At 42.5% G+C, this 24419-nt stretch overlaps 1 protein-coding gene across 1 annotated transcript in view; it reads right to left on the bottom strand.

Annotated features, from left to right (window-relative positions):
* The window catches only part of Necab1 (N-terminal EF-hand calcium binding protein 1), a 151602-nt gene extending 128334 nt beyond the window's left edge, over nucleotides 1-23268 (bottom strand). Inside the window, exons 1-2 of the mRNA XM_085676983.2 lie at nucleotides 23052-23268; nucleotides 15500-15524 (exon numbers count right to left, since the gene is read on the bottom strand). Of these exons, the coding sequence (XP_085533109.2) occupies nucleotides 15500-15524; nucleotides 23052-23150 (124 nt within the window). The 5' untranslated portion in view covers nucleotides 23151-23268. The remainder of the gene's footprint in view (nucleotides 1-15499; nucleotides 15525-23051) is intronic.
* Nucleotides 23269-24419: the final 1151 nt, after the last annotated feature.

The raw sequence follows: 24419 nt of genomic DNA, 5'->3' as shown, positions 1-24419 counted from the left end.
TGGTCAAGCAGAGCCTGGATTTTCCACGCCTGTGGCATGAGTTTTCCCCTTATAATAAATAAAATATATTTGTCTATCTTTAAGCTAGCCTGGTTATATCCATATCTAGGTACCAGCTACAGTTCAATATATACTTTTCAACTTGAGAACCTTTCTTCCTTATTCTCCGCTTTGATGACTCAGCTCTGGCTTCTTCACTTCTCTGGAATTACTTTGTCCCCTAAACCCTCAAAATCATGACTTGCACTTTTCCTCAGCATCCCAGATAAAGCTAGCCTTGTTTGCCTTCATAGCATCACAGCTATTGAGTAATGTTTATGTCATACCTACCACAGACTAGGGGTTACACATGGTGCTAGACATAATGAGATGTAAAGGCCCTGCTCGAAAAGAGAATATTTATGTATATATATATACACATATAAATGACTTTATATACAGATTTATACAATTTATATACACATATAACTTTATATATAACCTTAGATACAAATATTTATATTTATATAACTTTATATGCACATATATAATATGTATATATATATCAAAAACATTTATATAATTATATAACTTCATACAGACCAAGGGCACACACCCATAGATTAGCTGGACAATGTGGTAAGTATATGGGATAAACGATACCATAGATAGAAGAATGTGAGATCGTTGGGTAGAGCATATTATTTTAAGTTTGCATTTCTTACTTGTGACATCTTCATGTGATTTCAACTTCAACAGTCCCATGAGGCAAGCGTATGGGTAAGTTTGTAGGTGTCAAAAGAATTGACAAACTGACTCTTATTTATAAATTCCTCTGCTGTCTTAGGGTTACCATTGCTGTCGTAAGACACCAGGACCAACATCGAGCTGAGGAAAGCGTTTATGTGGCTCCTGCCTGAGGAATGGCTCAGCAAGTTTAAGTCTGGATCCTGTTTCAATTCGCATGTTTACATAACAGTTGGCAGTCATCCTTTCTTTCTCCAAAAGTAGCCAACCCCAAATTAGGGAAGAACCACCCCGACTTTTTAAGAGACTTTAAAAGCTCCCGACCCCAAGGAGAAGTTGAGCACAGCTCCCCAAGTGTTTCCTGACAGGCATCTGCTCTGCAGAAAGTCTTTTCTTTCCTTTCTTTCGGTTTACCTGCTGTATGTGTGTGTCTCCTCAGTCTTAATAAATTCTGTCTTTACTGGCAAAACAAAAAAACAAAATGAAATAGAACAAAACAAAAATCCTTTATTTTAACTAACTTCTGCTCTGTTCCCTGGTATTTCTCACTGTCTCTGTCTCTGTCTCTCTCTTTTTGCGTGCATGCGAATGTGTGTGTGTGTGTGTGTGTGTGAGAGAGAGAGAGAGAGAGTGAGAGAGAGAGAGAGAGAGAGAGAGAGAGAGAGAGAGAAAGGGAGAGATTGACTTGAATTTTATGCCTTTATAGGGAGGCACACAAGATCAATGCACAGTAGCAGATGAATGAATGAATGAATAAATGAATGAATGCCTGTAAACAGGAAGAAGAGATGGAGACCTAAGACTAGCATTTAAAACCTCCACTCCAGGACATTCCTGACCAGCAAGGGGCACCGACTTTTAGCAGACAGCCATCAGAAGGGTGAGTTTGCTTCTGGCCCACGGAAGGAGCCCAGTGAGGAAGAGTTCAGACTTTCCCCGACTCCCTAGACTCCCAAGTCACCCTGCAGTGGTGGATCCACCCTGCTAAGCTCTCCCGCCTGCCATCCCAACTTCCATCCAGGTACACCTTCCTATATTTCTCCCTTCCCCCTGGGGCCATAAAATTTCCCCAGCTCAGCTGCCTTGTGCGCTGGGCCTGGGCTGTAGGCGTATCCCTGCAGGAGGCAGTTCCTGTGTTTTAAAAGCCTGCCTGAGGACAGGTGGGCCCTGTGTCAGCTCAGCGACATTCCTGACCAGCAAGGGGCACCGACTTCTAGCAGACAGCCATTGGAGGGGGGCCATAAAATTTCCCCAGCTCAGCTGCCTTGCACACTGGGCCTGGGCTGTAGGCGCAACCTGGAAGGAGGGAGTGCCTGTGTTTCAATAGCCTGCCTGAGGAAAGGTAGGCCCTTCTGTCAGTGAAGTCCCTGCCCAACAAGGGAACCTGACCCGGTACCAGAAGATCCAATAGAGAGCATTTGAAGGAAGAGATGGGCAGACGCCAAGGCCAGACCTCCTCCAACAATCTGAAAAACAACATGAAAACACCAGATCCCAACGACCCTACAATAGAAGGACTTGAACACCTTAATCCAGAAGAAGTGAAAAAAGTGCCATTATGAAAGCAATAGAGTCCCTTAAACAAGATATGAATAACTCCCTTAAAGAATTGGATGAGAAGTACAACAAAAAGATTGAAGAAATGAGTAAAGAAATGGATGAGAAGTATAACAAAAAGTTTGAATAAATAAGTAAATCCGTGAATGATACCCTGGGGAACCAAGAAAAAACAATCAAACAGGTAAAGGAAACAGTTCAAGAATTGAAAACTGAAATGGAGGCAATGAAGAAAAGACAAACCGAGAGCCGGCTGGATATGGAAAACCTAGGTAAATGAACGGAGACTACAGAAGCAAGCATAACCAATAGAATACAAGAGATCGAAGAATGAATCTAAGATTCTGAAGATACCATAGAGAAAATAAACGCTCTGATCAAAGAAAATGGCAAATCCAACAAATTCTCTTCACAAAACATTCAAGAAATCTGGGACACAATAAAAAAACCAAATCTAAGAATAATAGGGATTGAAGAAGGAGAAGAATTGCAGATCAAAGGCCCAGAAAATATATTCAACAAAATTATAGAAGAAAACTTTCCCAACCTAAAGAACGATATTCCTATGAAGGTTCAAGAAGCATACAGAACACCGAATAGACTGGATCAAAAAAAAAATCCCCTCGCCATATAATAATCAAAACACAAAACACACAGATTAAAGAAAGAATATTAAGAGCTGCGAAGGAAAAAGGTCAAGTAACTTATAAAGGTAAACCTATCAGGCTTACACCGGACTTCTCTATGGAAACCATGAAAGCCAGAAGGTCCTGGATAGAGGTACTGCAGAAACTAAGAGACCATGGATGCAAACCCAGACTACTACACCCAGCCAAGCTATCGTTCACCTTCAACGGAGAAAACAAAATATTCCAGGATAAAAATAAATTTAAACAATTCATAGCCACAAATCCAGCCTTACAAAAAGTAATAGAAGGAAAATCGCAACCCAAGGAATCCAACATTGCCAACACTGCCTACAATAACCCAGACATGTAGCGACCCTTCACAACCACAACTGAAAGAAGAGAAACACACAAACTCTACTACACACACACACACACACACACACACGCACAAATAATAACCGGAATCAACAACCACTGGTCATTAATATCACTTAATATTAATGGACTCAACTCACCTATAAAAAGGCACAGACTAAGAGATTGGATATGAAAACAGGATCCAACATTCTGTTGTTTACAAGAAACACACCTCAACCACAAAGATAGACATCTACTCAGAGTAAAGGGTTGGGAAAAGGTTTTCCAAGCAAATGGACCTAAGAAACAAGTGGGTGTGGCCATTCTAATATCTAACAAATTTGACTTCAAACTGAAATCAATCAGAAGAGATGGAGATGGACATTTCATACTCATAACAGGAACAATTCATCATGAGGAACTCTCAATCCTGAATTTCTATGCCCCTAATATAAAAGCACCCACTTATGTAAAAGAAAAACTCTTAGAACTCAAGGTAGTCATCAAACCACACACACTAATAGTAGGACACTTCAACACACCTCTCTCACCAATGGACAGGTCAATCAGACAGAAACTCAACAGAGAAATAAGAGAATTACTAGAGGTAATGAATCAAATGGACTTAACAGATATCTATAGACCATTCCACCCAAAAAGGAAAGAATATACCTTCTTCTCAGCAGCTCATGGAACCTTCTCAAAAATTGACCACATACTCAGTAACAAAGCAAACTTCCATAGATACAAAAAAATATTAGTAACCACCTGTGTCTTGTCGGATCACCATGGAATAAAGTTAGAATTCAATAACAATTCGAACACCAGAAAGCCTACAAACGCGTGGAAGTTAAACAGTCAACTACTGAATCATCCCTGGGTCAAGGAAGAAATAAAGAAAGAAATTAAAATCTTCCTTGAATTTAATGAAAATAAAGACACAACATACTCAAACCTATGGAACACAATGAAAGCAGTGCTAAGAGGAAAGTTCATAGCACTAAGTGCCCAATTAAAGAAAATGGAGAAAACACACATTGGAGACTTAACAGCACACCTGAAAGCTCTGGGGAAAAAAAGCAGACTCACCCAGGAGGAGTAGAAGACTGGAAATAATCAAACTGAGGGCTGAAATCAACAAAATAGAAGCACAGAAAACAATCCAAAGAATCAACAAAACAAAAAGTTGGTTCTTGGAGAAAATCAACAAGATTGACAAACCCCTAGCCAAATTAATCAAACGGCAGAGAGAGAACACTCAAATTAATAAGATCAGAAATGAAAAGGGGGACATAACAACAGACACAGAGGAAATTCAGAGAATCATTAGATCTTACTATGAAAGCGTATATGCCACAAAGTTGGAAAATGTACAAGAAATGGATTGGTTTTTAGATAAATACCATTTACCAAAGTTAAATCAAGACCAGGTGAACAATCTAAATAGACCTGTTAGTCGCAAAGAATTAGAAGTTGTTATCAAAAACCTCCCGACCAAAAAAAGCCCAGGGCCAGATGGTTTCAATGCAGCATTCTACAAGAACTTCCAAGAAGAGCTGATACCTATATCCTTAAGGTATTTCACAATATAGAAACAGAAGAGTCATTGCCAAACTCTTTTTATGAAGCTACAGTTACCCTGATACCAAAACCACACATAGACACAACCAAGAAAGAGAATTACAGGCCAATCTCACTCATGAACATTGACGCAAAAATTCTCAACAAAATCTTGGCAAACCAAATCCAAAAACACATTATAAAAATTATCCATCATGATCAAGTAGGCTTCATCCCAGAGATGCAGGGCTGGTTCAACATATGCAAATCTATCAATGTAATCCATCATATAAATAAACTGAAAGAAAAAAAACCATACAATCATTTCATTAGATGCTGAAAAAGCATTTGACAAAATTCAACATCCCTTTATGATAAAGGTGTTGAAGAGATTGGGGATACAAGGATCATACCTAAATATAATAAAAGCTATTTACAGCAAACCGACAGCTAACATCAAACTGAATGGAGAGAAACTCAAAGCCATTCCATTGAAATCAGGAACACGACAAGACTGTCCACTCTCCCCATACCTCTTCAATATAGTGCTTGAAGTTCTAGCAATAACAATACGACAACATAAGGGGATCAAGGGGATTCGAATTGAAAAGGAAGAAGTTAAACTCGCGTTATTTGCAGACGATATGATAGTGTACATGAGCAACCACAAAAACTCTACCAAAGAACTCCTACAGCTGATAAACACCTTTAGTAATGTGGCAGGATACAAGATCAACTCCAAAAAATCAGTGGCCCTCCTATACACAAAGGATAAAGAAGCAGGGAGGGAAATCAGAGAAATTTCACCTTTCACGATAGCCACAAATAGCATAAAATATCTTGGGATAACTCTGACCAAGGAAGTGAAAGACCTATTTGACAAGAACTTTAAGTCTTTGAAGAAAGAAATTCAGGAGGATACTAGAAAATGGAAAGATCGCCCATGCTCTTGGATTGGGAGGATCAACATAGTAAAAATGGCAAATCTACCAAAAGCAATCTATAGATTCAATGCAATCCCCATCAAAATCCCATCAAACTTCTTCTCAGACCTTGAGAGAATAATAATCAATTTTATAAGGAAAAACAAAAAACCCAGGATAGCCAAAACAATCTTATATAATAAAAGAACTTCTGGAGGTATAACCATCCCTGACTTCAAACTTTATTACACAGCTACAGTGTTGAAAACAGCTTGGTACTGGCATAAGAACAGAGAAGTCAACCTATGGAATCAAATAAAAGACGCAGATATTAACCCACAAACCTATGAACACTTGATCTTCGACAAGGGAGGTAAAGGTGTGCAATGGAAGAAGGAAAGCATCTTTAACAAATGGTGCTGGCATAACTGGAGGTCAACCTGTGAAAGAATGAAAGTAGATCCATATCTATCACCATGCACAAAACTCAAGTCCAAATGGATTAAAGACCTCAACATTAATCTGACCACTTTGAACCAGATAGAAGAGAAAGTGGGAAGTAGTCTACAAGACATAGGCACAGGAGACCACTTCCTAGGTAGAACCCCAGTAGCACAGACAATAAGAGAATCAATGAATAAATGGGACCTGCTGAAACTGAGAAGCTTCTGTAAAGCAAAGGACACCGTCAGTAAGACAAAAGGGCTACCTTCTGACTGGGAGAAGATCTTCACCAACCCCTCATCAGACAAAGGCCTGATCTCCAAAATATACAAAGAACTCAAGAAACTAGACAGTAAAACTCTAATTAACCCAAATAAAAAATGGGGTGCTGATCTGAACAGAGAATTCTCAACAGAAGAACTTCGAATGGCTAAAAGACACTTAAGGTCATGCTCAACCTCCTTAGCGATCAGGGAAATGCAAATCAAAACAACTATGAGATATCATTTTATACCGGTCACATTAGCTAAAGTCAAAAACATCAATGATAGCCTATGCTGGAGAGGATGTGGAGAGAGGGGAACTCTCATCCATTGTTGGTGGGAATGCAAACTTGTGCAGCCACTGTGGAAATCAGTGTGGCTGTTTCTCAGGAAACTGGGAGTCAACCTCCCTCAAGACCCAGCAATTCCACTCTTGGGAATATACCCAAGAGATGCTCTATCATACCACAAAAGCATTTGTTCAACTATGTTCATAGCAGCACTATTTGTAATAGCCAGAACCTGGAAACAACCTAGGTGCCCCTCAATAGAAGAATGGTTAAAAAAGGTGTGGAACATATAAACATTAGAGTTTTACCCAGCGGTAAAAAATAATGACATCTTGAATTTTGCATGCAAATGGATGGAAATAGAAACTGCTTTATTGAGTGAGGTAACCCAGACCCAAAAAGAGGAATATGGTATGTATTCACTCATATGTGGATTCTAGCCATAATTAAAGGTCTTTGAGCCTATTATTCGTGATCCTAGAGAAGCTAAATAAGAAGTGAACCTGAAGAAAATCATGTAGTTATCCTCCTGGAGATTGGAAGTAGACAAGAGTGTCAGGCAACTTCGGGTGCATGGGGGGGGGGGTTGTTGGAAGGGGAGAGGGTTAGAGAGAAGGGAGTAGGGGAGGAATGGGGAAAGCTCAGGGGTTTGGGATGGGGGGAGGGAGGAAGGATGGATATGGGATCAGGGAAGTATATATCTCAACTAAGGGAGTCATTTTAGGGTTTACAAGAGACTTGATTATAAAGGGGATCCCAGGTCCAAGGAGAGATCCCCAGATTGTTCTCTGGACAGAGGAGAGGGTGCCTGAACCGGCCTTGGCCCATAACCATACTGATGAATATTTTGTATATCACCATAGAACCTTCATCTGGCGATGGATGGAGAGAGAGACAGAGACCCACATTGGAACACTGGACTTAACTCCCTTGGTCCAAACGAGAAGCAGAAGGAAAGAGAACGTGAGCAAAGAAGGCAAGACCAGAGGGAACCTTCACCAGTTGATGGATGGAGATTGAGACAGAGACCCACATTGGAGCACTGGACTGAGCCCCCAAGGTCTAAATGAGGAGCAGAAGGAGGGAGAACATGAACAAGAAAGGCAGGACTGTGAGGAGTGCGTTCACTCACTGATACAAGGGGACTGATCTAATGAGAGTTTGCCAAGGCCAATTGGACTGGGACTGAACAAGCACGTGATCCAACCAGATTCTCTGAATGTGGCCGGATTCTCTGAATGTGGCTGGCATGGGGTCTTTCTGAAAAGCCATTGACAATGACACTGGGACTGGTTTCCTCTGCATATACTGGATTTTTGGGATCCAGTCTGTTTGGATGCTCACCTTCCTGGACGTGGAGGGAGGGGGGAGGAACTTGAACTTCCCACCGGGCAGGAAACCCTGACTGCTCTTAGGGATGGAGAGGGAGAAGGAGAGGGAGTGGGGGGAGTGGGAGGGTGTTGAGAGGAGGGGCGGAAATGGAAACTTTTATAAATTAATAAACTTTTATATAAAAAAACCTCCACTCCGACCCTAGCTACACATAGTTCTCATCAGCTCAATAACTGTTTTTAAAAGACCTGCTTTTAGGCTGTGTAGAACCATATTGTGCAATGTTATCATCATATTTAAAGAAGTATATTTATCACAGGACATTTTTATATCATTTAAGAAATTGCATGGCAACCTGGTGGTGATGCAAGCCTTTAATCCCAGCACTTAGGAGGCAGAGGCAGGAAGATCTTAGCTAGTTCGAGGGCATCCTGGTCTACAGAGCAAGTTCCAGGACTGCCAGGGCTGTTACACAGAGAAACCTTGTCTCAAAAAGCAAAAAGCAAAATAAAATAAAATTTGCATGGCATAAATTTTTAATGAAAAGTCTTAGACATATGACACATACCATATCCCTTTATTATTTCAAAAGCTACAAATAAAGGTCAATTCAATTTCTTTTGTTTTCAACATGGAGCGGCACCAGTAACGCAAAATCTGAAAGACTGCTTTTTTATGTGTGAAGCACCAGTGCCAAGCATGCAGAACTTAAATTAGGGTTGTTATAAGGTCATCTTGGACAGACCTCTGGGTGCTGTGCTGGTAACGGCCCCCATCAGATGGAGAGGTGGGTAAGGTGTTGAGAGGGACAGGCTCAAGACTAAGAATAGGGTTTAGGATGAAGACTAAAATTTGACAATATTTACTAAGGACTTCCCGAGGGTCAGCCACCATCCTGACAAGCTTCCATGCGTTACCTCAGTCTTTCACGGGCATGTAGCACAGTCACAACCTTCGCTTCATTTTATGGATAAAGAAGCTAAGCAAGCTATCCAGGTCACATAAGACAGTGGAACAAAGATCAGAATTCAGTTCATTTGACTGCAGGTCATGAGCTTAACTCCATGCCGCCTTCCTCTGAACTCTAGAATGAACAGATCCAATAGCTAAATGTGAATTTCATGTGCATATAAGTTGGGTTCAGGTTTGGGGGTAAATGCTATGCCCGGTGTACTCCAGGGTCTGATGTCATAGCCAGGCGTGACTTCTGAGCATTTAGTGGCCAATTATTGTGTCAGAAGTTTAAATCTAAATTTCCTTCAGTGATAACCATTAAGCCCTGCTATGTAAAAATCAGAACTTCCATGATTTTCTACTTCTGCAAGAAAAGTAACACATTTGTGAGTGTGAAACTGCTTTACATATCAGAAAAAAGTACTAACCAAATAGAAAATGTATTTTCCCTTGTTTTGTTAAAAATAAGTCATTAGAGTCAGAATCTGCACTAGAGTTCTTCTTATCCTCTCTGGGTGGTGAGCCGCTCCTAAAAGGGTCCTTCTTCAGGCACAGACTAAATGACTCATTGCTAATAGATGTGGCTTTGACTTCCAGGGTGGCAGGTGTCTAGCTGACTTTCCATCAAACCTAAGAAAAATCATGGTCCTTGAGAGTCCTTCTTCAAATTGTCTTACTCTGTTTCATATCCATTTTAAGAAACAAGTGAGAAATTATGAAATAGATATCAACCTTGTACCAATAATATCAATTTCTGGGCACACAACTCAATCTTTCCATTTAATTGGGGCCACATCCTTGATTACAAGTAGGAAGGGTTCGCAGGCTCCTTAGGGTTGAAGGATAACTGTCTGGGAAGCTCACACCTTTCTGAAGACATAGACCTCTCAAAGGTTCTGGGGGCGATATGTGAACACCTCGCCTCTCTGTAAAGATGCCCTACCTACAGAACACCTAGCTTATTTTTATGAGAGAATCAAATGAACCAAGCTTTGGAGGGTAAACTTGAAAGGCTGTATTTTTTTTATCAATTCTCGTACAATTAATTCCATATTTACTGACTACAACTCAATGTAGTCATCAAAATATACAAATAGTATGTGAATTGTTGCCCAGGATTTTCTTAGCTGATGCTGTTTTCTGGAGATTTGCTAGCCATACATTTATACCTTTTTCAGCTTTCCAATAACACATTTAACACAGTAAATAAATGTAACAATCATGTATTGCAAAAACAGAACACCAGACCTTTGTAGAGTGGTTTTACAACTACAACTAAGAGTCATGTATTGGCACACTACAATATATACAAACACATATGTATAGAGACCAGGAGAAGTCAATTTAGAGTAAGAAAAGTCTTGATTTACTATGCTAGTTCTGCTATTAGCATAAGATGCAACTCAAAGACAGTTACCCACCCCTTCTAGGTTCATTTGGTCCATTAAAAAATGAAACAAGGGCTACAAATATGAGCTATTATTACCTAGACTGAAATTAATGCTGCACTGCTGGGGGAGAATTGTCATCAATAATAGCAGCATCCTTACTAAGCTATGGACCTTGCTTGCAACAGTACCGAGGCAGGCAAAATGAGCTGACTGGTCAAACAGTGGCAAGTCTATCATGGAGGTCACCTATCACTTTCTGATTGGATTTGATGCCAGCTTTACATGAGGGGTTTCACACATGGCACTACAGATATATAGGTAGCCCATGGCTGGGACAAGGAGTCACAGACCACAGTAGGGGAGCTACTGCTGCTGGTTTGCTTACTGGACGTGGTATGTCTATCAAATTGCCTTCTAAAATAGCAATGTCGGACACATAGAAGAGTTCTGACATCAACTTTGGTCAAGGAAGCATCTTTGTTTTTTGTCAGCAGTGACTCTGAAGAGGTCAAAGTATGGAGAATAAATGACTTCTGAGGCCCACTCCTAAGTGAGACATCTATATTACGCTCCTCCTCCACTTTGCTCCTCCCCAAGGCTCGGAACATTAGTGAGGAAGAGGAAAGAACAAAGAATGAGAAGAATTAGAAGATGGGGGGGGCAACATTGAACTCTGACTTTTGAGAGTTGCATGTCTACTCTACTCCTGACCTCACAGCTGAGTGGCGATACCCACAGGTCCGCACAAGATTGGACCTGCCAATATCTTGCTGTGGAACTGGGAAGGGTGGGGCTTCATGTTTCCTTGAGAATGTGTAGGCAGTTAATAATTGATGGAGGAAAAGCATTTTCTTTATGAATGCTCTTGTGAGCAATACTAATGAAACTCATTATGTCACCAAAGGTAAAGAAAAAGGCGCAAAAGAAGAAGAGGGGGAAACTGGGAAGAGGTAGGGAAAGGGCGAATGAGGGAGGCGAGGTTGTGTGTGTGTGAATACGAAATTCACTATGAAATATAATGCAATCCATTACAGTGTATACATAATACGTAATAATAAAAGTAAAATGCTTCAAAAGTATAATCTAGTTTAATTCTCAAGGCATCTTGGTGAGAGAATGATGTTATCAACCCATTTCACAGACGAGGAAACACAGAGACCGTGAATGGCTTGTTCAATATTTTGAGGCTAGAGCAGAAGGCAAGGCACTGAATCTCTTTTTTTCCAAATTCTAGCTTTCCTATGGCTTTAAACAGCCTATGTGTGGACTCCCAGACTGATTCAAGACAATGCATATGAAAAACACAGGGCTGGTCCTAGGCCATAATAGTCAACCATACATTTTAGTCACTATTAATGACTGGTAAAAATGGCTACAAGCAGGGTGAATCTTGATTAAATAAATCCATCTGGTTCCATTTCTTTAAGCTTCAAGATCAAATTGTTGATGACACTCTTCTCACAACTATTTATAAGTTTATTGAGCACCTATGTCACGGCAGGCATTTTGCTCAGACTCTCGGACCTCAGACATCTCTGCCCTCACAGACTGGAATAACTAAAAGACAGAGAATGACAGAGCTGTTCAGTCAGAGGCAAACATCACATGGGGTCACAAACGCTATTCATCTACCCTATTAGCTGACTGGCACATTCGTGGATCTGAGCAAGTGCCTGTCCACAAAAGAGGAACTGGATGTCACCCCTCACCACTACGCGCCTTTTCGCTTTGCCTTTTACTAAGCTAAAGAAAATCTCTTGGCCCAGATACAGAGCAGTAAACACCGTATGATCTTAGTTATATGTAGAATCTGAAAAATGTCAAACCCATAAAAACAGAGAGTAGAGTGGCAGTTGCCAGCTGCTGGGTGTAGGAGAAATGGGGCGACGTTCTTAGAAGGATACACACTTCCCGTCATAAAACCAGCAAGTTCTGGGGACCTGCTGTGTGACGAATGTGTTAATCAATTTGCAATAACTATTGCACAATGAATGCATACAGCCCAACATCATGTTATATACCATGAATACACACGATCAACTATTTTGTCGATTAAATATCCTTAAGTAAAAATTACATGTAAAATATTTTTTACAAGATTGAAAAATGTCCGTGTACTATTTTTTCCATTTTCACTCCAGCCGTGGGCGAGGAAGCTCCTCCAGAGTTCCGCATTTCCGAGCTTAATTTTGGGCTTTGGAGATCAAAGCCCTGGTGTCTTCCCTAAGCAACACTACTTTCAAGTCTATCCCTCTGCTTAGGGTCCTAGCCTGTGATTTAAAAACAACAACCAGACCAAAAACTCTCTCTCCGAGACACCACCATTGCCGCTAATCCCTAATCAAGTCCTTTCTCCCATCTACCCAGCAGCTTCTCTTTTATGTCAGAAGGCGTCCAAATGCTAATTCTGTCCTCTGGCAGCTGACTCATTCTGCTTATTGCTTCTCATTCCTTTCATTATCTCAGCACCAATTAAGCTGTCCACAAGGGTCTCCATCACATGAGAGTCTGTTACCAAGAGAGTAAATACACAGAATAGCTGCTGATTTCCAACGAGAGATCTTATGACACAGAGATCGTATGATACAAAAAGATGGCTATTTTTTTTTATCTTCTTATTTACACCAGATCACCCCACCCCTTTACTTTCCTTTTTCAAATCAGCATGTCTGGTAAAGAGCCTTGTTTCCGCCCCACCAAGTCCTGCTACAGGAGACACTACTGCAATGTCACCAGTGGCTTCATACTGCCCAAGCATTGCGAAATAAAAGAGCACACAGCTTGGAAACTGAGTTGCTACTGGGTATGAGGCACCACCCCAGAGGTTTTACGTTTTCTCATGTGCTGTTGACAATGATGCCTAGCATACATGGGGTCACAAGGCAGGATAACTGTGATTTAGGCCCAGAACTGTTAGACTTCAAGCATGCCCCAATTTTATACCAAGAGTCAGCGTGAAGAACAAGGTAGAGAGAAGGCAGAGAGGAGTGAACGGATCAAAGCAGTGTATCCTGGCAGAGTATCTTCACCAGTAACCTATTAAACAAATACCAACTAGTGTAAAGGTGCATGCTAGGCATAGTGTTGATACAGAAGACAGAGTTTTGACCTAGAGAAGCAAGTTTGGCTAAGCAAACTGGAATCTAGATCAACTTTAGCCCTCCACTACAATGATCTATATATGCAGAAGAGTGAAGAACTCAGAGAAAGGGTGGGGTCCCTGCAGCATAGTGAAAAGTTAGGAACTCAGAGAGAGGGTGAGGCCCTGTAGCATAGTGAAAAGCTAGGAACTCAGGGAGAGGGTGGGGTCCTGCAGTGTAGGGAAGACTTAGGAACTCAGAGAGAGGGTGGGTCCCTGCAGCATAGAGAAGACTTAGATAGGAGGCCTTTTGTGCAAAACGATATGCAAGATGTGGACATTCTCAAGATCCCAAGAGTGGAAAGCCGTAATAACCATGATTATTCAGGCCTGTGCCACGGAGGTGAGAGAAAAGAGAAACACTCAGGAAACTGTATACTTCAGAGGACTGCAGGATAAATGTAGACAAAGACTGAGAGAGGCAAGAGCAGGAAAAAGGAGGTTTGATCACGTGGTAAAACATACATGAGAAAGGAGGAGGGAACAGAAAGGAATCACGTTAGGGAGAGGGGCTGGTGGGAATAAGGGATGGGGGAAAAGGTGACTTCTCTGTGTACCATAAAATATGGGGTCACTATCAGCCTCTAAATTCATTCATGGGAACTGATTTGTTGGATGGTTTATGTCATGAATATGGGTTGTGGTAACTGGGTTTTACCATGATTGTGGAGTATGATAGTTTTGATAGGTAGTGGAAAGATGGATACAAAGGTAAAATTATCAGGCCTTACCAGAATCTGGAAATCCAAGAAAACAAAGGCAAATCCTTTTTTGAAGAAGGGGCTTCAAGTGAGAGGGGCCAGGCAGGCCGGTGCTGGAAAACACAGCAGCTGCATAGACGAGTATACTACGCGACCCTGGCACCCCTGGGGCTAGGTACTAAGCAGAGAATTAAAGGTCAGATATGAAAGCCTCTTTACTTCCATGTTCAAGAGTAATGAGACCACACAAGTGAATAAAGATGCCCTGAACTGGCAATATAATGGTCTCTGCAACATTGCCTGAAGAAAGGGATTTATGGTCTCAGACTCGGGGTGCTTTCCCAGAGGTCCCTGGATGGACCAATAGGTGCTGGGGACTAAGGTGTACAGTGTCAGAAAAGCTCTTCTGGGTCTGGATACTCAAGAGATATCTAGATCTCTTAGTAATGGTCATGTCTTTTCTTGGAGATAAGAAATGAGATTCCCAGAAAGCGAAGGAAGCTTTTGTACCCTAAAACCATCAAGCCACTCTTACCAGTAATGTAACTCCAGTGAAGCACTTTCCTAGGACAAACTTAACAAGCTCTGCTTCTGTGGAAGGAGACTTCTAGTGAAATCAAGGAGTAAAATCTACCTATGAGCTCATAGTTGGACTTAGCAGAGCCGCCTCTAGATTTTCAGGGCAGACTTTTATACTCCGCTTGCCATCTTTTCCTTTTCTGTCTCTGTGGATGTGAGTTTCCCATGCCTCAGGTACAGGAGTAAGCCCTACTGTTTCCAGGCAGCCGTCCCACAGTGCCCTTGGAACGCCTTAGGCCACTGTGAGATTAGTGTGCCTAGATGCTGGGACCAAACAGATTTATGTTCAAGGCACCTTCTAGCTTAGAACTCTTAAGACACAACAGACAAAATGCACAGCTCAGTACACTCAGTCAATTGAAGCTATTATTGCTCTATTTTTTCCCCCAAGCATTACAGAGGAAAAAAAAATCACAGCCCATATATGACAGGACTCCTTACTTCAAAAGCATAAATTCCATCTTGCTGTCAAATTTGAATTCACCTGCCTCTTCTCATGAGTATCTGGAGGCATAACTTGGTGAAAATGATAGCAATTGATGAATTATATTTTATAGGTCAATTTCAAGAACTTTCCACATCTTTGTTCTTCTTTACAAAATAGTCTAAAACATAATGAATTAATAAATAGAAATTGTAGAATTTTGGTCTTACCATTTTTGTCTGCTCTCCTCAGTATCTGGAAAGAAAAGAAGAAAACATTTATCATCTTTTTCCCCCTGAACTGGGGCTCTAACTCAGTGGTAAAGTACTTGTCTAGCGTATGTGAGGCCTTAGGTTCAGGACTGGCAGGGGGAAGAAAGGACATCTTTGGTTCCTAAATATTGCAATGAATGCTGTATTCACATACAATTAATCTATCATTAAGCAAATGAAACTCTCATGTTAAATGAATGTTTTCCAACTGAGATCTTCATTTTTAAATATTCTCCTACCTGGAAGCAGCTCAAATGTCCATCCGTAGGTAAACTGATGAACCAAAATGTATGATCAGTACAAAGAAGGAGCGAGTAGACAATTTAAAAAGAATCCGCTATCAAAAAATACCTTGCATGTAAAAATTTGGATGAATCTCAAAGAAATTGCGTTGAATAGAAAACCGAGACACACACACAAAAATGCCTGAGTATAAGTCCAGTTTTTAAATGAATGATATTACTTAGCGACATAAAGTAGATCAAAAGCTGTCTAACAGTAGTCAAGACCGAGAGCTATGGATTATAAAAGTATGTAAGAAAACCATTGAGGAGACAAATATTAAATTATCTCCAATGTGACTGTTTCATTGTAGAGAGCATGAGTCCTCACAGACAGGCACTAGAGGAACCAGGAATGTTAATCAGGTTGTTTCCTCAACGAAGGAAAGATCAACCTGTTTTCTACCCAGAAGGTTGGGAGTGGATATCGTTAATAACCTGGTGACCTTTGCTCTCTGTAGAGCCAGACCTCACCCAAATCCCCAGATTGTTTATCCCAGGCTCTCCCTCCCTAGATCTGTATATTTAGCGTTGTTTCTCAGTCAAGCGAATCCATAGTTAGGGGAGATATCACCTGTTCTTCACAGGTTGCTCACCTCTAATGCTACGTATGTCAGAGACCACACCAGATCCTAAGCCCTTAGGCTATAGGTCTTCAAGGTAGAGGTCACAAGTGCTTTGCAAAAGAGTCTTCACGTAGTCACATCTTAAGCTTTATTGTGTACGTGGAATTGGAATATTGTTACCAGGGAACGTTTATCCAAAATTGTACTGCACTGAAATATGTCTAAAATAAACTGCCCTGACGAACTCAGGAAGTTCAAACCAGCTTGGCTAAGTCACACTGAACCGAGTTTTCATTCTTGCCTCTCTGCAGAACATTTTTCTGCCAACCGTGATGCTTGCAGGGACTCACAGGGACTCACAGATTTCATTTGTTAAAGCTCAATACATTTATATTTTAAATGTATACACTTTAATATCAGTTAATTGTTATCTCAATAAAATGGGAAATAAAAACAGAAAAGTAACAAATGGTTGTCAAATAGGAGCCCCACATATCTATACTGTGTCTTACTTGGATATAGTGATAGTGTTATCTTATACCCTCTCTAAAGTGTTTTGATGCACTGCAATTGTTTGGCCAACTGTATCCAATACTCAATGGTAAAGATTTCTAATTATTCCCTGAGAAACTAGTCTTTCCTCTACTCTTGGTTTCTATGTTTAAGGGATGGGTAGAGTGTGCAGGCCTGAATATCTCTCTGCCAATGCCATTTGATGGGTGTGGAACACCTTAGGGCTAAACAATAGTCCATGCATGGGCAGTTAGGAGAAAAACATTCTTTAATTGCTTTTGGATTTAAACCTGGAAAGATATAGGCAAGGTGCTGCCCTTGAACTCTGAGTCATCAAATATGCTGTGGGTTGAACTGTCTTTTTCTGAAAACAGGTGTTGAAGTTCTAGCTTCTTAGTGCTTGTGAATGTGACCTTATTTGGAATTGGGTCCTTCATGAGGTATGGGCCCTGTTGGATGACCTTATAAAGAGACAGAGATTCAGAAACAGATGCAGAAGAGGGCTCGCGACAGCGAGGTCCTGGATTCTGAATGATGGACCACAGCTACTACCAAAAGCCAACAGAGTGGCACAGAAGATCTATACTCTGCAGCCTTGGGAGGAGCCACTCCCTCCTGCACCTTCTTTACACCCTACTGGGCCTCACAACTCTGAGGTCTTAGGAGTTCTTACGTGCGAGCCACCCCATCTGTGGGAGTTGCTATGGCCCCCTTTTGAAATGAATATAATTTGTAACTTGAAATGAATCAACATTCCAGAAAGTTGTGTTGTGAGGTTCAGAAAAACCAATGGCACTCTCTGTGCCCCTGGCTAGACCCAAAGGAGACAATCCCAGCTGTTTATTGTGAGAGATCAACACACTATTATACATTCAAACCCTAAACAGGTGTTGTTTCCCTCTGTTAGGAGCAGTTGAATGAGCCCCATGTGATGTAGGGACCTGCAGAAAACTAACTGGAAGACATAATTTATTTCACACACTGCTGCAGAAAGTGACCATCTACGGCATTGCAAATGCAAGGTTTAATTATATGCAAAGAGCCCTAGAGGATCTTGTTTTTCCCGAGTAAGCTTAAATGATTGTTAAATGACCAGAGCTACCCTTACTTTTAGATGGGCTCTTCTTAGCGAACAGTTTAAAAACACAAGCTCCCGTTTACGACTGCTGTATTCCCACATTTAAACTTTCCTTCATCCTGTCATAGGAAAAGCATCCGCCCTTCATTCTTCCCACCTCACAGAAGTGAGGTGTGGCTAAACCTCATCTTCACTAAGATGGTCTCTACTATAAAATGCCAATGTTACTTCTCACGAGTCTCTCCCATGAAACTCTCCTAGCAACAGATGGTCAGATGCCATTCTACCCGTCAGGCATAAACTGCTCCTCCATTTAATACACTTCACGACCAAAAGAAGATGACTTCATGGGAAGAAGTAAGACCGACGCACGTTCTTTTTACTGCTTGGAGTAGTTGCTGGTGGAGACTTTAGTGATCAGCTTCTTCCTGTCTTCCAAAATTGAAAAGCTACAGCCAAGCCAGGGAAGCAGGAAGCACGTTCTGTCTCTTATCTTAGATTGATTTGACTTCTGAATCTTATTGAGTCCTCAAGAATGGGAAATGATGGAAATAGAATCACCGTATGCCAAGGAGTTGGACTTGGGAATTCCATCATTTCATTGCATAAATAACAACCAGAGGTAGCACTTAGGCGAGATGAAATTAAGACAGTAGCTCATGTTATTAAATTCTTGTAATTAAGTATGGATAGAACCGCCTCTTCTGCAAATTTTGCCTCAGAGCTCACAAAGTAATAAGTAAAAAAATGCTCTGCTGATGAGAACAGAGTTCAGTCGGCCACTCTTAACAGCTGCCCACACTAAAGACATGGTAAAGAAATTTAAATATGCTCAGGCTTGAATACAAGGGATGAATACAGGCTTAATTACAAGGGATACTAAACTTTGCTATTTAAGGATTGTTATACAGAGTCTTCTTTTTATTTAACCTTCGAAGATACTCTTTGGCACCTCTACATGGAATTCCCTATTTCTCACTTTAAGTTATTGGGGGCAGACTTTAAACATAAATGTTATCTTGCAAGCAACTGGGATGCTCAGCAGGAGAACAGAGCTCATACAGAGCACAGACGGATGCATAGAAGGTGGGAGCTAAGGGTGAGTAGCTATGCACAGGCCTGGGCACTCAGTCGGTGCTCGGTACTACGCCACTGGTTGCCCTCAGGCTGCAGGGAAGTTGACGTGGGAAAACAGGTCTAAAATGAAATTAGTACATCCTATTCCAGTCTTCTCAGCTTTGCCACGGCTGAGTGGAAAAAATATGGCAAAAGCCGGTATTGTCTAGCCTTTCATTTTCGGCATTTTCCAAAATGGATAATCTCGTTCAAGTCATCCGGTGTGCAGGGGTCACTTGGCAAGACAGGAGATGCGTGGGTCTAGGAGATTTCAGTCCTAGCATCATCAGAAAGCCTTGACTGCTCTGACCACCCCCCCCATCTCACCTCTCACACAAACGAGTACCTGCCAGGCATCAGATAAAACAATGTTTAGAAGGGGAAGCTGTTACTCATTTCTCACCAAGTTCTGACCTTCCAGGCCATGTCCCTTGCATGAATTTATACACCAGGATGGGGGGGGGGGGAAATGGGTGTCAAACTGTAAAGCTGTAATTCTTTTCTGACCTTCTAGCTTCAATCCCACTTTGACAGGAAAATGGAGAAGGCCCTCTTACTTCTCAATTGAAAGTAAGGAAAGGCTGGAGTTGTGCTTCAGAGGTAGAACACTTGCCTAGTACACTCATCCCTGGGTCAGACGCCCTGCTCTGGACAGAAGAAGAGTCAAGGGGAATCCATCTATTTGAAGAGGACAACGCCGTTTGAGAAGTGGAGATGCAGCTCGTTTCTCTTGGAATTTCTCCTGTGTCAGGAGCAGCACTGGCGGTTCTCCCACTGCACAGAAGTGGAGTAGATTAACCAAAAGAGCACCTCCCTGCTTCAGGGACTCACATCTTAAATGGGACTTTGTTCTCCGTTATCTGGAATGAGGAAACTTGGGGACGTACAGTACAGCAGTAGAAAAGTGATTGTCATCCTTCTGATTCTCCTGTGTTTTTGTATACTGGAATCAGTTCTGGTCCTGTCCCGTGACTGGCAGGTGTGCACTGTGTCAGTGTGCCCAGCCATAGTGAGCCAGCCTGTCTGGGTGCCGGCACTTCTAAGTTTCACCTTCAGTAGGTATTCCCAAGTAGTTATGATACAATGATCTGTAATTCTGCCACAATGGGGGAAACAATGTGGATTATACTTATGCAGTTCATGTATTAGTTTGTGCATTTAGCTATAGCTGTTTATGAATTTAACAAGAAACCTTGACATCTCACAGTACTTCAAAGGTGTGTTCCATGTGTCCTCTTTACCCTTTGTTTTCTAGACCATACCCGTAATGACAACAATCTTAAGTAGAAAGTGTCAGACTCATGGCTACTTCTGTGTATGAGATAAGAAAATTAAATGAAAGGCAATGACTTACGAAATCTGATTTTCATATTCACGTGAACCATTTATCTCTCGGATCTAACCAGCTCGCCGAGTCTAACCATGCCATCAGCAGGATCCTCAGATGACGTGTAAGTAACTTCTCGAAGAAGTCTAGAGACTGTTTCACTGACACTTGAGTGTAAAGGCTAGGATTCGGTTCTCCCCAATTTTGGAAATTAGTCTGCGAGGTGCAAAAGCCCCTTGACGGCTTCCTGCCTTTGCCGCCCTAGCACAGGTAGCGTCCCCACATTTCCCTTGTGATCGTAATAGAATGCAGACAGCAACCATGCCTAGCAATGCTACTGGAATACACTAAATCTAATCAAATCAAGTGATGTATTTATGTTTCACATTTTGTTTTTGCTAAAAGCAACACGATCCAGAGATGAATAATTCAGAGATCCCTAAATAACCAATCCTTTTTCATGTCACACCATTCACCAGAGTGTTAGATTTTCTCACAGAATAACTCAGAAATGTGTAAACAACATATTTTCTATCCAAGAAAAAAATTCAACTGCAGTTAAACTTTTTTTTTTTTTTTTGAGACTACATTTCACTGAAAAACAAGCTTGTTCACATGTCTCCTGTGGAATCAGGTGGGGCTTTTATTTTGTTTTTTTTCTTCAATTCTAGAAATGGACTTAAGAAGCCAGAGGTGATCTGTCCAAAGATGAAAATTTCTTCAGGACAGAGCCCTTACACTGTTTGTAGAACTTGGGAGCAACCGTGCATATATAATAAATGAGATTTAGATTTTTATTTTAGAGAACTGAAGTTAACTTCAGCTGAGAATGGTCTGGTCTGTCTGCCTGCCTCTCTCCTTACACAGTTTCGATATGTCCCTCACCAGAGCAGAGTGTCACCAGGACTTGTTAGATGCATAGGATAAAAATCACAAGGTAGCACTCAGTATCCTCGGAGGCGGAGCAGAAGTCAGGCCCAAACTGGTGGAGGTCCCGCTTGACCTCAGAATGCCTTACATAAGTTTCCTTCCTAACCACTCTGGATGAGCAAAGGCCCTGACTTCCTCCAGGTATGGAGGTTAATGAGGGGTGGAGTGGGGGGTGACAGTGATTGGCTTCCCATGTCTTGTCTTTACACACTCACCCTGCTTAGTTCCTCAAGGGCTATGTCCTGAATAGCAGGGCATGAAGAAATACTATCTAATGAAAGCACTGACTGAACCTGTGTAAAGACCGTTTTCCTTCCCTCCCCAACAAGAAAAATAAGCTATAACAATTTCGTGCTGCCAAAAGTGGAAATCAGAGATTTGTGTTTTCGAGGGAAGAAAATGGCTGGCCCCCATACCCCAAATCTTGGGTTTGAACTGCATGGTGATGAAGGGAGGTTTCCAGGAACTGGGACTGAACCTTCAATCAAGTGTCTTACACAAGATTTAATTATTGTTATGTATGTCTAAATCATCCAAGATAAAGTGAGACTCCTTGCTTCCCTGCCCCCCCCCATTATCATCAAAATCTCTGCCTGCCCGTTATGATACTAGTATTTGATTTCCTCATATTTTCATTTTTTCACAATCAAATGCATTTGGCTTCTGGCCCATCTCCTACTTGCTTGGACTGTAATAAGAAATGATGGTTTGGAGAGGGGACGGGCAGGGACCAACAGGGCTCCTGGGCTGCGTGCTATGCCCCTTTTCCAGCTAGATCTGCCCCCACTGAGCCTGACACCACTACCTGCTGGAACTGAGTGAATCTGACAAGTGAGCTAGCTGCCTTGGGGGAGAGCCAGAGCCCAGAAGGCTTGTGACCCGGGGACAGGAGAGCCAGGGAAGTTAACAAGGCAGCAGGGTGAGAAACACAGAGAACTGAACCAGCAGAGGACACATCGGAGCAGAATTCAGGAGCAAATGAAATCTAAAACTGTCATAGAGAGAGAAATCACAGCGCAGGGGTAGAAAAACAGCACAGAAAGAAAAGAACGGTCATGTTAGAGACGCGGAAGAAGGGAGTCAAGTCCCAAGCAAGGAGTGGGACCAAAGGGGAAACAGTCCAAAGCCAGAAGAGAAGGATTGAGAACCATTAAAATTTAGCCTCAGGGGAGGAGAATGATGGGGAAGGGAGGGGCACCAGAAGGAAAACAATCATCACATAAAAGAGACCTTGGCTACTGTTGTAAAATGAAAAACAAATATGTTTGTTTTTGGAGGCAGCTGGGAGAGGCGGGGTGAGTACAACCCAATTTCTAATGCTTCCATCAGCACTCCCTAGCACAAACGGGGTACCTATAAGCAAAGGAGGATGAGCCAGGAATCAAGTCCGATACCGACCAATGGAGATTCCTGTTCTCACTCCATCCCTGGCAGAAGCCCAGGCTGCTGGGACCTCGAACTTTTTGGTCTCCTGAATGCTTGTAATCAAAACCGCAAACCTGGGACAGCTCTTTTTGCAAGTTGGGCGGCAGTCTTTTCTCTGCCATTTGACTAGGTTCCCCTGGGGGACAAAGGACAGGAGATAGTTTGGGTGGAGGTCTGAGCTCCTAACACCAGCAGCCAGCCGCTGCGCCAGACCCTTCCTCTCTCCCACTGATGATGCCCAAGGCGCCCACCTAACTGCTTCATCTATACTTACGTCTAGGAAGATGGACATGCCCTTGGACAGCTGCAGGGCAGAGCTGAGCTCTTCGGAGGAGTTGTTGGAGGACGGCGAGGTCTCCCTGGAATCCTCCATCCTCTGGAGCTCCGAAGTGGACGGGCGGAGACCTACGGGCGGAGACCGACTGGGCGGGATGAAGCGGCTCCGACCTGGCTCTGCTGTCTCTGCTGCTGCCTCCCCGCGCTCGGATGCGAGTGGGTGTTCGCTCAGCGCGCCGCCCTCCGCTCAGCGTGGACTCTCCTCCCTCTCCCGCCCCTCGGCTTCAGCACACTGGCTCTCGCCGCCCCCTTCCCACGGCTGACTGCGCCTCACTGGGGATCCGACTCATCCCTGCACTTAGCAACGATGCAGCTCCCCTTGCCTGGGAGCATTTCCTGGCCCTGGCACGCCCTTAGCCTCATGCCAAAGGTAAACCTCTGGGACCCTGGCCACCAGAAGACACCTTACAGGACAGACCAGACAAGGCTTTGTCCTGTACGGGCATGGGGCGAGGCAAGAAGCTGGGGCGGGGGGTGGTACAAGTAGAAAGAAGGAATCTTTAGTGGTGGAAGCAGAATTCTGCTTGAACATCCCCCAATCCCCACCTGCCACCCCAGTTCCTGAATTCCTCATAGGAAGGGATGAATAGTAGAGTTTGAAATTAAAGCACGGGGTTTGGCGATCTGCCCAAGACTGCTTAGTTACTTTGTTATCTTGTGACCTAGCGAGTGGCTAAGCCTTTAAATGTCAGTTTTCCTAAGCGGTAAAATGATCCTCTTGGTGGTACTTAGCTCATAGTTCTGAGACTTACACACGGTGGCACTATCAGATGTGCGGGGTGGGGGGGGGGGGAGGCAAGCCAGGCACGTCACAGACAAAATGTAGGGAGATAGCCCCACTCCAATCCCGCTCTGCTTCTAGTGTTTGCAAAGAATGAGTCTGGCTGGTCTCAGCTCTGGCTGCACACTGGAATCAGAGTATATGTCAACTTCAAAATGCCATCACGAGTGAATTGTCATTTTTCTTTCAGGTTCTCTTTATTCCTGGACCTCAAAGATTGTGCTTCCTTAGGAACAGTGCAGAAAGCGGCGCCTTTCCAACGGAGTTTATTTGTTCTGGAGTTAGAAACTTCTACAGAAGAAGCTTGGTGGTCTTGGGCTACCATTCTCTAAGAAAGTCCAAGTTATACCGAAAGGAATGAGCAAATAGGGGAATGAGCAAATAGGCGTCTGAGTGAGGTCCAGTTGAGCAGGGACCTGACATCAACCAAGTCTAATTATTAATATCAAAATGGTCAGGAAGAACTCCACCAGATGACTCCAGCCCCCAGTTCCTTGAGATACCCCTAGAGTCTCAGCTCAAATC

The sequence above is a fragment of the Myodes glareolus genome, chromosome 16, assembly GCF_982192425.1.
Source record: "Myodes glareolus chromosome 16, mMyoGla1.1, whole genome shotgun sequence".
Classification (NCBI taxonomy): domain Eukaryota; kingdom Metazoa; phylum Chordata; class Mammalia; order Rodentia; family Cricetidae; genus Myodes; species Myodes glareolus.
The sequence above is the reverse complement of the archived record's forward strand: the minus strand, read 5'-3'. Positions and strand labels throughout refer to the sequence as shown.